At 38.3% G+C, this 16,853-nt stretch overlaps 1 protein-coding gene across 4 annotated transcripts in view; it reads left to right on the top strand.

The window, feature by feature from the left end:
• Elmo1 (engulfment and cell motility 1) overlaps window positions 1–16,853 on the top strand; it is a 517,917-nt gene that overhangs the window by 162,459 nt on the left and 338,605 nt on the right. For all 4 annotated transcript variants that reach the window (XM_038333241.1, XM_038333243.1, XM_038333242.1 and 1 more), the window contains one exon: window positions 6,659–6,694. In XM_038333241.1, coding sequence (XP_038189169.1) covers window positions 6,659–6,694 — 36 coding nt within the window. The remainder of the gene's footprint in view (window positions 1–6,658; window positions 6,695–16,853) is intronic.

Here is a 16,853-nt window from a genome sequence, read left to right on the forward strand (position 1 = left end):
CTTGTTCCTGATGAAATCATATTTATTGTTAAATATGTGCAAATCTGCCAAAGGAGAACAAATACTTTGTATTCTGCCCATCCACAAACAACCACATTTATTATCTTCATGTATAACCATGCTATTTTAACTACACACATGCATAAGGTTCATAAAAGTAGAATTACAGTCACTTCCTGCACAATATGCCTTTTGTAGCCATGCCACTAAATGTTACTCTTTCCCTTATTGTAATTGTCCACATATGCTTTCATTTTTACAAACTAGTCTATTCAGTTGATATGCAGATGATACATTAATTCAAAGGCTATCCACAGTGGCTAGTTGTGCCCACACTGTAAGGGATTTCCATTATTTTCAGGGTGTTTGTGAACATTTTCGATTGCTTTTCTTGTGCTCCTAACTGTGACTATTTAAATACTTTGTAGGGGGCAAAGAGATGACTCAGAGGATAAGAGACTGATCTTGAGGAGGACCCAGGTTCAGTTCCCAGTACCCACCACATCAGAGAGTTCACAGCTGCCTGTAGTTCTAGTTCCAGGGATGGATTCTGATGCCTTCTGGCCTTTGGGCATCTGTACACATGTGCTGCACATAACTGAAGCGGACACACGTGCCTGAACATCACACACACACACACACACACACACACACACACACACACAAAATCTTTAAATTACTTCATTAGAATAAGTCTACTGGCTCAAGGAATATAGGGATTTTAAACCATTTCCCAGTAGGAACAATTTAGTAGTTTGCTAGGCTGTCTTGATACTAAGTAATTGATACAAAGTAATGATGATTACTTTGGATGCATATCAGTTTCCAATCCCTGGTTACTGCTGGGCTGGCATTTCATACACTTTCTGTTGTTCCTGGGAACATTGAGGCATCTTAGGAGTTCTCTCTAAACTGGGAATTAGTAAGTGCTTCCTGACTTGGCTGATATCTGTCTGTCTGTCTGTCTGTCTATCTATCTATCTATCTATCTATCTATCTATCTATCTATCTATCTATCTATCTATCTATCTATCCATCCATCCATCATCTATTCATCGATCCTTCCTCCTTCCAGGACAGTATACTTAAAATATTAATCTTTCTGTGAGACAGTCTCTTATGCTTGTTCTCTCTCTGCTCTCTTTTGCTATAATTTCAAGAACAGGTGGGTGTAACTCCAAGTTAGTTTGATAACAGTGGGACACACGAGAAACCTAAAAATGCTTGCTACTCAGACTTTGGCATATAGTTATCTATCTATCTATCTATCTATCTATCTATCTATCTATCTATCTATCTATCATCTGTCTATCTATCATCTATCTATCTATCTATCATCTATCTATCTATCTATCTATCTATCTATCTATCTATCTATCTATCATCTATCTATCTATCTATCTATCTATCTATCATCTATCTATCTATCTATCTATCTATCTATCATCTATCTATCATCTATATATCTATCTATCTATCATCTGTCTGTCTGTCTATCTATCTGTCATCTATCTATCTCTATCATCTGTCTGTCTGTCTGTCTGTCTGTCTGTCTGTCTATCTATCTATCATCTCTCTCTCTCTCTCTATCTATCTATCTATCTATCTATCTATCTATCTATCTATCTATCATCTATCTATCTCTCTATCTCTATCTATCTCTCTATCTCTCTATCTCTCTATCTATCTATCTATCTATCTATCTATCTATCTATCATCATCATCTGTTTATTGTCAATCATCTCTCCATCCATCTTTCTATCTCTGTCTACCTTCCTATTTGTCTATCCATCAGTCTACAGTGTGTGTGTGTGTGTGTGTGTGTGTGTGTGTGTGTGTTGCTGGGTATTTAGTCCAGTTTGGCCTCACACTTAGCAATCCTCTTAACTGAGTTCGTTGGCTGCTGAAACTTCAGGTGTGCCACCATGCTAACTAGTTGTATCTTCTAAAATGAAGGATCTGACTTCAGGTAGCATTTGCTACCCAATTATCCTGTTTTCTGACAGTCTTCTGAGATCTGGAAGAGTTTCACAGTCATTTCCTTCTTGCATGATTGATATATTTCAATAAGGTGGGTTATCAGTGTTGACACAAAAACACAACTCTTACCTCAAAAGGAGCAAGAGACAAGTTTATCCTGGAACTAAATATTAGTGACCATTGCCCAGGAACACAGATTTATGTCACCCCAAGTTCCCTGTTCTGATGTGGAAGCAGTTTCATGATGTAACAGCATAGAAAATAATAAATCAAAAACACTTTTTAAATACATTGGTGGTATCACCAGAGAGGCAGGTAATGGCAAAGCTGGCAAGCCTGTCATGGGCTTCTGGTGCTTATCTGGTGCCACTCTTAGCTCTGGGGCTGGCAAGGACTAGTGGTCTGTTAAGTTAAAACATTTGAAAAGGTTTTACCTAATAGTTACAAGGATGTTAGACCAGATACAGAGGTGGGAAGAGCATGGCTAATAATGCGACTAATTAGTAAACTAGTCTTGCAACAGTTTCAGTGAAAGGTGTGGCTTCTTTCCATAAACTTCTTAGAGTGTTGTTCACCAGTAAGGCTTGTTCAATAGTAGTTTGTTAAATGTACTTTTCAGGGAGAGGTGACATTATAAGTTTCTTACAGATATAGACATGACCATGCCTTAAAAGAATTTACCCGTAGAATATGAGGGAGCCAGACAGGCTGTAATATTTCAAAGAAAAGTCAAAAGAGCATAGATTTATAAAGAGCAAAAGAATGTTGAGATGAATTGCAAATGGATACAGAACTGGTTTTCCACAAGCAGGGAGGAAGCCAATTAAATCACCATGAGACAGGGGAAAAGTACCATTAATTATTCAGAGTTTGTGGAGTTGTAAAGTGCCTTCAAGCCAGCGGGCTAGGGCCAGATAGTGCAGAAGGCCTTGCTGCACACATTTCCTTAGGTACCCATGGAAACCCACGTGTTTTCTTCCAGCTTTATCTACTGTTTTCTCAAGGTTACACTCATGGTCTCTGCCCTTATCACAAATATCTGTTGGGTCTTTTAAATTTTTACCCTGTTGTTGACACGTGATATCTCTTTGTCTTACTGACCATGTTACATTTGGTCACTTGATTAGGACTAGGTATCTGTATTGTGACTTTTTTCTTCAAAATTTGCAATTGATTCATATATAATTTGCAGGAAAATGCTCTGAAATCATGCAAATGATTCTGTCATCTCAGTGGCTCCCTCAAACGCTTGTGTCAGTGATGGTCCATGAGCCCTTTGTCATGCTATTGTCTCTGTGTCTTATATTTCCTTGCTTCTGTACCAGCAGCTCTATGGGCTAGTGTTTATTTGTATCATCTGTTGATTTCTAATGGGCTTTTAGGTTAGCTCCGTGTCATTTTTGTACAGCTAGTCTAGGTCTGAGCTCACGGATACCATGCTAAGCACTGTGACCCAGCGGAGGGTCATAAATGTCATAAATAATGTATCTGTGACCACCCCAGAGGCTTTGTTCTTAAACTTTATGGGCACATTACTCTTTATAACCAAGCAGATCCTTTATTCCTATTTGTTTAGTAGGCTGTCCTCTGTCACTAGTATTATTGATTGACTGTTCCTCTTGTCCCAGACGTGGCCCATGGCTACGCAGTCTGTGTCCTTCTGACTGTCCCATTATTTTCAGAACGTTTCTTTCTTTTCTGGCTCACCATGATGTTCCCTTTATCTCCTTTTTAGAAAACCTTAGCATGAGACATTTTCCAAAGAAACTTTATTTCCCTGTAGTTCTACCGAGTTCTTGCAAATGTTCCTAGAAGATATGTGCTCAGGCCAGTCTTCCCTTACTTCTTTGATTCTACCTATGACTTTTTGATAATGTAAGTAAATAAAATAATAAATATTGTTTTAAATAAAGGAAGGGAAAATGAAAAGAGTAAAAACATATCCTTTTCATTTTCTCAATTTACTAACTACTAGAATTTAGTTTTCATGTGGCTATTGAGTTTCTGAAGGAATTTTCAGCAGTTTGAAAACAGCAGTGTGACACAGCTCCATACTGTCCCCCTCAACAGCCTATAATTCCCTTTATCTTTGGATGCATTGACACTAGCCAAACCCAGATATGTGACTTTGACATCAGCAGTAATGGACCAGACATTCAGGTCTTGGACTTGCTGGTAAAATGGAGGGAGTTGGAGACTTTGTTAAGGGTATCTTTATATAGGCCTCAGCATAGCAATTGAGAGAAAGAGCTTGTCAGATAAAATAGGACATACCCAAGAGTATGTGATGTGCTTTTCTAAGAGACTGTCATAGAGGGTAAGACACACTCAAGTGTGGGATGAGTTACTCAAGGGAGTCATAGAGAGTAAGACATGCACCAGTGTAGGAACGGGCTCCTCTGGGGAGAGTCACAGAGGAAGAAATACGCCTGTGTAGGTGTGGGCTCGTCTGAGGAGAGCCACAGAAGACATACGCCAGTGTAGGAACGGGCTCCTCTGGGCAGAGTCACAGAGGAAGAAATACGCCAGTGTGCGTACGGGCTCCTCTGGGGAGAGTCACAGAAGACATACGCCAGTGTGCGTATGGGCTCCGCAAGGAAGAGTCATGATTAGTTATCTTAGCCTTAGCCATACATACTATTTTGATGGCTCTCAGATGTTACTAAGAAGCCATTTTTCTCTTTCTTTTCTTTTATCAGTGAGATATGTGAGCAAGCTTTGGAGATGCCCAGCATGGAATTATGGTCTGTAAAACAACATGAGGAGTCACTGTAGTTTGTAGTGATTTTAGCACATACCGCCTCCCTGAAACGGGTTTCTAGTGAGATTCCTAGGAAACTGCAGCTTCTGTCTAGGAAGGGAGAAGGCTTAACCAGTTGTTAATTTGGTGGGATTCTTTCTTCTTTATTGGCAAGAGGCTTCAACCAGATTCCTAAGCAAAGGGTCTATACCCTTCTCTTGTACCCTCAACATTTCCCAACTTTCTTTCTTGCCTCATTATTCCATTTAGACCATAATTTCTCTTGAAGAGTGAAATTATTCCACAACCACTTACATACTTACCTGTGTACCTGAACTTCTGTCTCTTTGTCCTTATACAGAGTAGCCTTGGTCTTCAAAGGATTGGAAAAGCAATAAGCTTTCAGATGGAATGGCCTGCATCATGTTGGTGCCTTTAACGGTCATGAGGAAAGAAAAATCAGGTGTCAGGGAGTCTCCTAGAAGTAGCCTAAAAGTCAGATGCATGGGGCGGGAGTAATGTGTGGGAAATAAGGTAATGGCAATCTCAAGGGACTAGTGAAAACACAGCATTCTAACACACTGCACTGAAAACAGTGGCCCTGGCACAGAGAGAAACCAAAAGTGACTGGTGTGCTGAGCCGGCGCACGACAGTAGTTTTGTTTTGTTTTGCTTTATTTTAGAGACAGGGCTTTTCTGTGTAACAGTCCTGACTGTCCCGGAACTCACTTTGTAGATCAGCTTGGCCTCGAACTCACTGAGATCCACCTGCCTCTGCTGCCCAAGGGCTGGGATTAAATGTGTGCGCCACTGCCAGGCTTAGGACCGTGTTTTTTGAAGTTACCCAATCATGAGACATTCCTGTCTTCTCCCATAGGTCAAGATATTTCCCCTTCTCAATTACCCGTCCCGGCAGTTTAGGATACAAAGCCTTATCTAATAAATATTCTGGGGCTCGAGACTCTCTCCTTTTTCTAGTGGTGGGCTCAGTCACACACAGACCACCTGGGACTTCCCAAGTCTCAGAGTCACGAGAGAAGCAGGCACCAGCTGCAGCTGAAGAAGAGAGGGATCTAGAACCTCCGTCCTATCTTTGTCTGTAACTGATGAACTCCAAGCACACCTTGTACTGAAAATGGAACATTACAGTCTGTTTCTTATAGGTGGGACCAACTGTAAGGAGGGGCAGACACTAATCCACAGAACAACACACTGAAGGCAAATTTAAAGCTGGGTTGATCTGGCTGACTAGAGGAACCGAAGGTGCTTTGAGAAAATTAGTCTATCTCTGTCTTCTTGAGCCTGGGAGGTGTTGTCCCTTGCCTCCCAATTTTTCTTTTCTTGGTTTAGTAGTCCTAGCACATCAGAGGTCGAGGCAGGAGGATAGGGTGCTTGCAAGTACAAAGACAGTCTGGGTTCCATAAAGGAGACTTGGCTTAAAATGAGTAAGTGTAAAATATTTTTAAAATGCACACACATTCAGAAGCCCACATGTCCTTTATTCAGTTAGGGTTGCCTGTCACAAGCCTCATCTAAGAGCTTCAGTCCTGACATCCTAACCGATCGCCATTGTTCCCAGGAGGATGCACTTGCTCTCAAGAGAGGGGGAAGAGATTACGAGCAGTGGGGATTTGCCTAAAGAAAGAAAATTGGTTCTTTCTGGTCTAGTTCTTTTGCCACAGCTTTGCCCATTGCAAAGTTACCCATTCTTGCTCCTTGGGTAGTCTTCCCCCACTGAATATGGGCCCATCCTGGTCTCTTGAGTGCTATCATTGTTATTATTGAATGATTATTCTGGCTCATGCTTTGAAATGGACAAGTGTTTCTACTGTCCTGTATCTAATCCTGAATTTTCTTTTAAGATAGGTTTCTTTTGGAGAAATCATTACTTTGAAGCATGTTTCTCATACATATATTTATTTTTTTTTAATTTTGCAGCCGATACCAGAAGTTGCAGAAGATTATGAAGCCTTGGTAAGAATACATCTTCTATTGATGTGATTTTATACTTTATTTACTCTGCATAATTAAGTTGTGACCTCTTATTTTATAATTATGCATCTAGATATTTTGAGTGTTTCCCTTTTTTGTTTGATGTTCTTATAAACAACTTAGTTTTTTCCTTTTGCTATTTACTTGTGGCAGAAAGGGTATTTTATGGTTGTTACCACCAAATGATCAAAGCTGAATTGTTGTCTTCCTTGAGCAATGATAGGCATAATATTATGCATTACTTTAAATAAAATGTTTTTTTTGTGGCCTATGTGACATTCAGAGCTAGAGTCTGACTTTTTTTCAGTGACTTAGAAAACAAAAGATCTCTCTATATAAAGGATTTGTACATAGAATGAAAACTATTTGAGTCTGAAAAAAAGGTTGCTCACCCATTTCCTATGTATCAAGTTGCCTGCATTACGTTTATGTCTAGAGATGTTAGAAGCTACTTTTTAAAAAATAATTTTCTTTCTTATTGAGAATTTCATACATGTGTACAATGAAATACAATCATTTGCACCCCTGATCCCCTCCAACTTTCCTGGTATGTTATTCCCAATTTGTTTCATGTTTGCTTGCAGGTATGTTTGTTTTGATAACCACTAAGTCTAATCATTGCTTCCCTGTACATACATAGAGGGTCCCAATGGACCATGGTGCCAGTGATCACACCCATAAAAAAGAATGTGTTTCTCTCCCCAGTCTCTACCGACTGCCCGTAGTTCGTCAATGCGGGGTAGGGACTGAAGAGTGCCTCTCCCATCTGCGCTTGATCTCGTGTGGGTCTTCTCCTGATAACCACAGTTCCTCTGATCAGTAATTCATAGTGTTATCCAATACTTTGCGCTCTGATTCTCATCTAATAACCCCTGTTTTCTGAGAGTAGCGCTGGCCATCCATATAGGGCAATCCTGTTGGAACTGATTTTAAGATTGTAGTTTGCGATTAGTTTACTAACTACTCTGTTTCCATGAGGCCTTTTCATAGATCCTTGGCTGTAGTTACCCAACTCATAATCTCCCCTCCCTTATCTCCCCACTGCCATCCCTGCTTAGTCTTTTATCCCCACTATTCTACACTTCTTTAAGATCACATTTATTCTACTGTCTCTCCAATTAACACTTCTCTATTGGGAACTGGCAAGATGGCTCAGGAGTTAAGACTGCAAACACATACTGTGAACTTCCGGAGACACAAGTTTGGTTCCCAGCACTTCTTATTGGGCAAGCTCACAATTGCCTGTGACTCCAGATCCAGGGGATCTAACACCCTCTTCTGACTCCTCCCAGCAGTGACACACACATGGTAGATACTCACACAGACATATACAGATACACATTAACAAATATAAATAAAAATATTTTTTTTCAAATTTTCCATTATAAGTTAGTTTTTAAAAAATCTACTAAACAGAGTATGTCCATATATGTCTAACAAACTTGCTAAAGCAGATTGAATACATTTCTGTGGTACTAAGATACCAAAAAGATTGTTTTGACCCAGAAAGTTGAATACAGTCTCAAAATGTATACCCCCTCCCCATAAGACAGAGTTTCTCTGTGTAGCTTTGGATGTCCTAGAACTTGCTCTATAGACCCGGCTGGTCTCAAACTTAGAGATCTGCCTGCCACCGCATTCCTGAGTGCTGAATTAAGGGCATGGCAACCACCACCTGGCTTAACTTCAAAGTTCAAGCCTCCAGACCAGTAGTTCTCAGGCTTCCTAATGCTGTGACCCTTTAATACAGTTCCTCATGTTTTAATGACCCCAACCATAAGATTATTTTTATTGTCACTTTGCAATTGTAATTTTGCTATTGAGTGTTGTCTCAGTTCTGAAGACTACTGGAAATATGTTTTCCCCCCCATTGGTAAGGACCCACAGGTTGAGAACCACTGCTTTAGACAGAATATTGTTTACCTAATTCTGTAGTATGAGTTCAGGGCAGTAACAGGAAGACTGTTAGTTTGGAAACTTTTTGTGTATTAAATTATTATATGGTGGAGTGGGATAATGTGTTTCTGCCTAAAGTTTCTAAATTTTAGTTTCACACATTTTAATATAGTAGGAGTATTTAGGTAAAGCAATAGAAACCGTCTTTTGTGATATATCTTGAACATGCCATCTTAGCTTTTAAACTCATTACTTTTAACCTACACTTAAATCTACCATACAAGGCCAGAATAATGAGGGTCACTTCTGTGGTGCAGAGGTTAAAATCAGATAGATGATAGAGCGAGGATAAAAACTTACCTTCAGCCTCCTAAATTTGCTAAATTAGTGGAATGTGGTTCTTAGCCGATACATTTTCTTTAAAAATTGCCAGCTAATTTTAACTTTTGCGTTGTTGAACCACTGAACAATGTAATGGTGTTCCTTTGTCTTTATGGACAAAGTCCCTAACCACGACCCCGGTTCTGCTATGACAGAGTAGTGCAATCAGACTAGCACAGATAATGATGGAAAAAATCTATATTAAGTGTCATAATCAAAGCGTCTAGAAACTCCTGTTTGATGATACTAAAGTAAAAAACATAGGAGGAATCAGTCCTTGAGGGAACAAATGGGATTCAGTGAGATTTGTGTGTTTTCTTCAGTTTGTTGCAGAATACCTGCTAGGCCCAGTAGATGAAGTAGCAGAGAGCCTCAGGGTTAACCAGTTACTAGTTTGGGGACAACAGGCTGCTAGAATATTAAGGAGACTCTATGGGGTGGCGGAAAGCTCAGGTTTGGAGGTACTGCATCTTTCTGTGACTTATTTAGCAATCCATCACATATTACAGCAGTGTAAATGCATGTGTGGAGATTTCCAGAGAGCCTGGGTTCAAAAAACTGAGTCCTGACTGAAAACAAAGGATTGTTCAGAGATGTGAGCTGTCTGTCACTGCAGAATGTATTTGAGTTAATGTACTAGGACAAAAGTCTGAGTTATGAAGACTGACAATCTTATTCAGTATCTAGTGTATCATTAGTTACTATATAGAAGAAAAACATTAAGGATGAGCCATATTTAAGAGCAGGAGAAAAGAATCCTTAGTAGAAAACTGAACCTAATAAGACCAGGTATTGATATTGGCAGGTGAAAATTCTAGAACTTTTTTCTAGGTAATAATAGTAGTTGTAGTAGTTGTTATTGTTGTTGTTGTTGGGGTGTGTGTGTGTGTGTATGGTTGTGTGATAGAGGCAAGGAATAGGGGATAAAGGAAGGCAATGGTGGTGTAAATATGAACAAAAGTCAAGTGAAAGACATTGGAAAATGTCATAATAAAACTCATTACTTTTGTGCTCTAACAAAAATTAGTAATAAAAATATGCTTTGAAAAATAAAATACAGATAATAAATGAACTGTTGTGAAGTCTTAACAGAGAAATAGAGAACATGAAATACAAGCTGATATTATTTATAAAGCTGAAATAGTAAGGGCTGGAGAGATGACTCAATGGTTAAGAGCACTGTCTACTTTTCTAGAGGACCTGGGCTCGGTTCCCAACACTTACATGGCAGCTCACAACAGTCTGTAACTCCAGTTGCTGGGGATCTGATGCCTTCTTCTGGCTTTCATGATCACTGCATACAACTACTACATAGACATCCATTCAGGTGAATAATTACATACAAGAAAAAATATTTACAAATCTCAAAAAAGTTTTAAAGTGGTTAAAAAACCCTAAAAATGAAATAGTTAAAATAAAAAATTCGCTGTATAAGATCTGAAGCAGAAAATGTGACCTAGCTTTGCAGTATATATAATTATTCAGGCTGAAAAATAGAAAACTGCATAGTAAATACTTGACCTATGAAGTCACAAAAATGACTTAAAGTATACTTAATTTGAGCCTGAAAGGATTCTCAAGAGGAGAAAGAAGTATGGGACATAAAAATATTTGTAGATAATTACAGAAAAATTAAAATTAATGGAGATATATAAATTTAAAGAGTTAATAAACTGATGAAACCCATAAAAAGATGGATACAAAGGAAATTACACCTGGGAATATAATAACTTCTGAAATCCAAGTTAAAATTTAAACCTTTAGGTGAGCCTTGGAACTTACTACATTGCAGTAATAAAAATAAGAGCAAAGGAGTTCCTACTAGAAATAATGAAGACCAGAAGGCAGCATGTTAAGAAAAAAATTTTTTTGAAAAAATTCTGCTATCACCAGAATTTTGCGATTGATATAATCTTCTCTGGGAATGGAGGTGAATGGAATATTCTTTTAGTTTCTAGAGGGGAGATACTAACCCAAATGCATTATATGAAATTGTCAAAGTACTAACTAAAAATAGAGCTTCTTGTCAGCATACAGTCATTGTATGAGATAAAAAGCAAGTTCTTAAAACTGAAGAGACTTGGCAGAAGATAGAAATTTGGCTCTGTGGGAAAGTATGAAGACCACTGGAAACTGTTAAGTGCATAACTATATGAAGATAAAATTTACATTCTTGTTTGAAAACGTGTACCTATATAAATTGAAGTTAAAATACTGTTTTATTGTGGGATTTATGGCCTATCATAGATTTAAAATATGACATTAGGTGTAGGAGCACAACAAATGGGGACATAGAAAAGTATACTCCAACAAGTTCCTTTTGTATAATCTTCCCCGGAAGTAGACCTTAGTGTGTTAATAGTTCACTTGGCAATCTATAAAATCACAAAAGTTTTGTAGCTAAAAACCCAATGGAAAAAATTTAAATTGAGCTACTAAACAATATTTGTTTAACTTAAAAGCAAGGTGAGAAAAGAGAAACAGCACAAATTATAGCTAGAACAGATAGAAGCCAATTGCAAATATATTTTAATCTTAACAATATAGTATATGTAAGTGGACTTACACTTTATTTACAAGGCTAGGGTTGTCAGAACAAATAAAAAAGATGACCCAGATATAGAGTGGTTATAAAATATAGGAGGGGAATATACAAATTTGAAAGTTAAAATGGAAAATACTTATCATACACATGCTAATACATTGAACAGTTTTATTAATATCAGGAAAAATAAGAAAGGTAATATGTTGTCAGCGAAAAAAGTTATAACTAATAGTAAAAATAAATCATCACAAAAACATAAAATTAAATATGTATGAATCTAACATATTCTGCAAGATTCATGAAACAAAACAATGATAGAAGTAAATAAACCTAACCTCCTAATTGAGGTTTTTAAGATGATTGTCTCCTAATGGATAGAAAAACTAGGTAAAATCAGTAACATAAAAATGCTGTAATTATCATTACTGAATGTTGTTCATGGAGTGTAATGCTAATCAACAGAAAAATACAAATCCAAGTATATGTGAAATGTTCATCATGATGGATCAGATGCAGATGAGAATGAATCTCAAAAATTTTGAAATAGTTGGAATTTTGTAGATTATATATTTTATCCTAAGGACATTTACCAGAAGTCATTATTTAACTAAAAAGTGCAGATGGTTAGAAATTAGAAAACATGCTTATTTATCTAAGAGTTGAGCACAATAACTTTATCAAAAGTGCAAAATAATTTTAAGTGATGGTGCCAAACTTTGTGTGTATGGGTGAAGACAGTGCTAGCAGGAAGTGTGCACTTTTAAATGCTTATGCTGAAAAAATCTTAAGAAAATCAGGGATAACACAAGATAGGAAGGTTTGTTAGGAAAGGATGGGAAGGCAGGGTAGAAGAGGGAACATGGATAGGAACAGGTAGCACTAAAGGCCTTTCAAAAGCCACATGAAAACTGACTGTTGTAGAAGCTTCATAAAATAAATACATATATGAAAGGCACTTAAATGGAGTCATTGTATAATGGGAGTGGTGGTGGGATGATGGTCTAACTAGACTTCTTATGCCTCCAAATAAAACCACCAGTAATAGAAATGGGTTACAATCTGCTGAGTTATTGACCAGTGGGGTCCCATAGACACTTCCAAACACCATAGACTATCTACAAGACTTTTCATTAACTTTCTGTAACCTTATCAGTAAGGCCCTATTGCTGAAGACAACACTTTCTTATATCATTAAATATGAAGAAATCGATCTGGTGCCCCGCTAGAAGCTTCACCCTTACTGACTAGTGTTCATGGTGCTAGAAGTTATTTTGTATGCTACTAGAGAAGAAAAACAACCATGCGGCTACAAACCCTGAAACCTACAACAGCTACGTGCCTGCAAGATACACTGGCGCTACAGTGGCACAGATGTTACGGGTATAACCAACCACTTATTAAAATTATATTTAAGTCCCACTCCATGAGATGGAACCCATATCTGGCTTAGGGAAAAATTCATTATTCTCCTACAGCAGTGGTTCTTCTCAGCCTTCCTAATACTATGACTATTTAATAGGGCTTCTGGTGGTTGGTGACCCCCAACCATAAGATTATTTTTGTTGCTACTTCATAACCCTAATTTTTCTATTGTTATGAATTGTAATGTAAATATCTATATTTTCTGATTGCCTTTGGCAATCTCTGTGAAAGGATTTTTCAGCTCCAAAGGGGTCATGAACCACAAGTTGAAAATCACTTTGCTGGACTAGAAAGATACCTCAGCAGCTAAGAGCACAGGTGTTCTTTCAGAGGAAATGAAAAAGAAAATGAATGAAATTTATGCCCTGGCAATGCTGAAGCATGAATATATGGCGATTCTGTTGATCTTTTCCATATTGGGTTTTAGAGTCTAAGTTGATGAGGATGACTGACCAGGTCTCTTCCTCAAGAGCGTGCCAGATCTCATTACAGATGGTTGTGAGCAACCATGTGGTTGCTAAGAATTGAACTCGGGATCTTTGGAAGAGCATATGGTGCTCTTAATGTTGATCCATTTTTCCAGCTCCTCTGGTTCTTCCTGAATTCAATTCCCAGCAACCACAAAGTCCCATTTCTAACCAAGAAGTTATTTACAATCTAATTGATGCCTTCTGTAAAAGGAAAAGTCAGTCTTCTCCAGTGGAGTGTAACTGGTCCTGCCCATGGCCAGGAGTAATGGGCCAACAGAAATGAACACCATGTATTTTTGGAGGGTGATACTGGTGGTGTTTGTCTTATTGGTTTTTGCTTGTTTGTATTTTGATTTTTGGTTTTGTTTTGCTTTTGAGGACCTGTGAGGGGTTGAGGGAGAGCAAAGAATATGATCAAAATATAGTATATAAAAGAAATTTAAAAGACAAATCAGGCATATAAATTTATACTTGGGTGAGTAGGGGACATTTGAACTTATTAAATAGAGAATAAAAAATAGCAATTGATGAAAAAAGAAAGAGACAAATCATAAAGAAATTTTAGGAAAATAATTATTTTAAGATTTCTGAGAGTAAGGTCGTCACAGAGGTGAGCAGTAGGAAGAGCAGAGAGTATATCATTGCAGAGTGCTGATTTTTAACAGCAAGATGAAGGCACACTGGGAATGTTTCTCTGCTAGCAAATTTTAAGTTTTAGATAAAATGCATGAAGTCCTTATAAATAGAAATCACTGTGTGTTCTTGCTGTGGAAACACACGGCTTTGATCTCCTTTGAAGAATCACTTGCCGCTCAGACATGAGGAGTTCAGCACTGGACAGCTTTCGGCTAAAGTACATTCTAGATCTATGCCAGCTTTAGTCAAGGCTGTTATCTCCCGGCAGCCTCTAGTCATTGAGCGTGGGGAAAATACTAGAACATATTTTTCTGCACATGGTGGGTGAGACTCTTCCAACAGCTGCAGTTTATTCTGCAGCTTCTTATTACTCACCTGTTCTAGAGTTTTCCATCAGTTTGATAGGACTCTATCTCCTTCCTCTCTCAGACATCTAATCTACATTCATTCTGCAAACTTTCCATACCCAATCCTACCTTCTGCTTTACCATTTTCTTTACTTGTGTGCAAGTGTCTGCATGAGTATGGGGTGTGCATGCTCACATGTGTGTGTGTGCATGTGGGGTCCAGAGGGAGACCTTGAATGCTATCCCAGAAAGGATGTCCACTTCCTTCGAAACAAAGTGTCTCACTGGCCTGTAACTCAACAATTATGTTAGACTGTCTGGTGCATGCACCCCAGGGACCCTCCTGTTTCTGCTTCCCTAGCTCTGAGGTTTCACGTGCCACCCATTATAGCCAGCATTTTACACATTTAGCAGGAGCATCACACCCAGGTACTTTTGCTTGCAAGATCAGCATTTTACTGACTGATCCACTTAGGCCACAGGTATTACCTAGTTTTCTAATAAGCCCCTCAGTCTCCTAACGCTATCCTAGCCTCTGCTTCTTAGAAAAGCAAAACCTATATATTAAAACTGGCTCCTGATAAATAATAGCCATATTATTTATGTACATGAACATGTAGTTCATGTTTCCTCAGGTGGTTGAGATCATTATTTAAAAAAAAAACCTTGGGGGCTGGAGAGATGGCTCAGAGGTTAAGAACATTGCCTGCTCTTCCAAAGGTCCTGAGTTCAATTCCCGGCAACCACATGGTGGCTCACAACCATCTGTAATGAGGTCTGGTGCCCTTTTCTGGCCTGCAGACATACACACAGACAGAATATTGTACACATAATAAATAAATAAATATTTTAAAAAACCTTGCTGGTGTGAAAAAATGATTACACAAGTAAATTCCATTATACTATTGTGGAAGAATTACCAAATGTATAACAAATAGGGAGGAACGGTGTATAGCAACTTTATGTGGCATGTATCATTCCACAAATTTGACTATGGCAATACAGGAATTAAAATTTGTGAACCAGGATGGGCAGCGGTGGTGCATACCTTTAATCTCTAAACTCAGGAGTCAGAGGCAGGTGGGATCTCTGTGAGTTCAAGGCCAGCCTGGTCTACAAAGTGAGTTCCAGGACAGCCAGGGCTACACAGAGAAACCTGTCTCAAAACAAACAAAAAAACAAAAAAACAAGACAAACAAAAATTATTGACCAGTCTTCCAGTGGGTACAGAAGACCCCAGCAAGGTATTAACAGAGAACCAAGCATTACATAAAAGACGAATGCATCTAGATGGATGTCAGTCCTACGTCAAGGATGTTATCTCCCAGCAGCCTTTCATATGTGGGAAGGACATAGTTAATTTCTATCTTCAGTTTGATTGAATCGAAAACTACCTAGGCATTAAAAACTGTAATATTCTCTCTCTCTGTCTCTCTTTGTGTGTGTTTTGTGTGCATGCATGCATGTTTGAATATGTGTATGTAAATAATGTCATTTCCAAAGAGAAGTACTAGTGGGGGTGGGAGGGACACTATTCCAAGAGACTGAGAAGCCAATGAAATAGAAAGGAAACTGCTAGTGTAGTTTTCCATTTTCTTCACCCCCTCCTGTTCTGCGCGCGCGCGCGCGCACACACACACACACACACACACACACACACACACACACACGCCCCTTTCTTTCTCTGCCATCCTGAGGTAAACAACCTCTGATGATGACTGGCATGTGTAGAATTATGAGCCAGTGTAATGCTCCCCTCCTGCAGAGTGCTTTATCGTAGATTTACCAAAGAGTCCAACATCCTGACCCATGTGCCTTATGCAAGGAACAGCTTAACATTTGAAAATCAGTGTTCAGCTTTTACCAAACACATGAGCGATCAGATAAAGTAATTATTTTATAGAGAATAGGACCATAAACCCAATATTCATTCATATTAAAAGCTCTCAGCAGAAAGAACTACATCAACTTGATAAAGACCATCTATTATAAAAAAAAAAGCATCAAACTAATGGTGGAAAGTCTGATGTTTTCTTATCTTGACAATTAGCAAGAAGACAAATACATTTTCTTCCCATACTTCCACTTGGCAGAGTTCTGTATGAATTCTTACTCTTTGTGAAAAGCCAAGAAAGAAGTTAAAAGCACAGTATCAGAAAGGCATGAAATTATCTCCATGCATAGAAGACCCAATTATGTAGAAAATTCTAGCAAAGCTACAGAGAGCCTGGCAGGTGTGGTAATGACATCCACCAAGGTCTTGAGATATAATATACCTGTATAAACTATTGTGTTCTTTCTTGTTTACAGCAAACAAATAGGAATGACATTACAGTTTCCATTCATAGAGTATCAAAATGAGAAAAGGAAAATTCTTATGAATAAATTCAATCCAAATGGACAGTAGATGTTCACTGAAAAATGAAAGCATTGCTACGTGACAT

This window comes from Arvicola amphibius, chromosome 6, assembly GCF_903992535.2.
Source record: "Arvicola amphibius chromosome 6, mArvAmp1.2, whole genome shotgun sequence".
Classification (NCBI taxonomy): Eukaryota; Metazoa; Chordata; class Mammalia; order Rodentia; family Cricetidae; genus Arvicola; species Arvicola amphibius.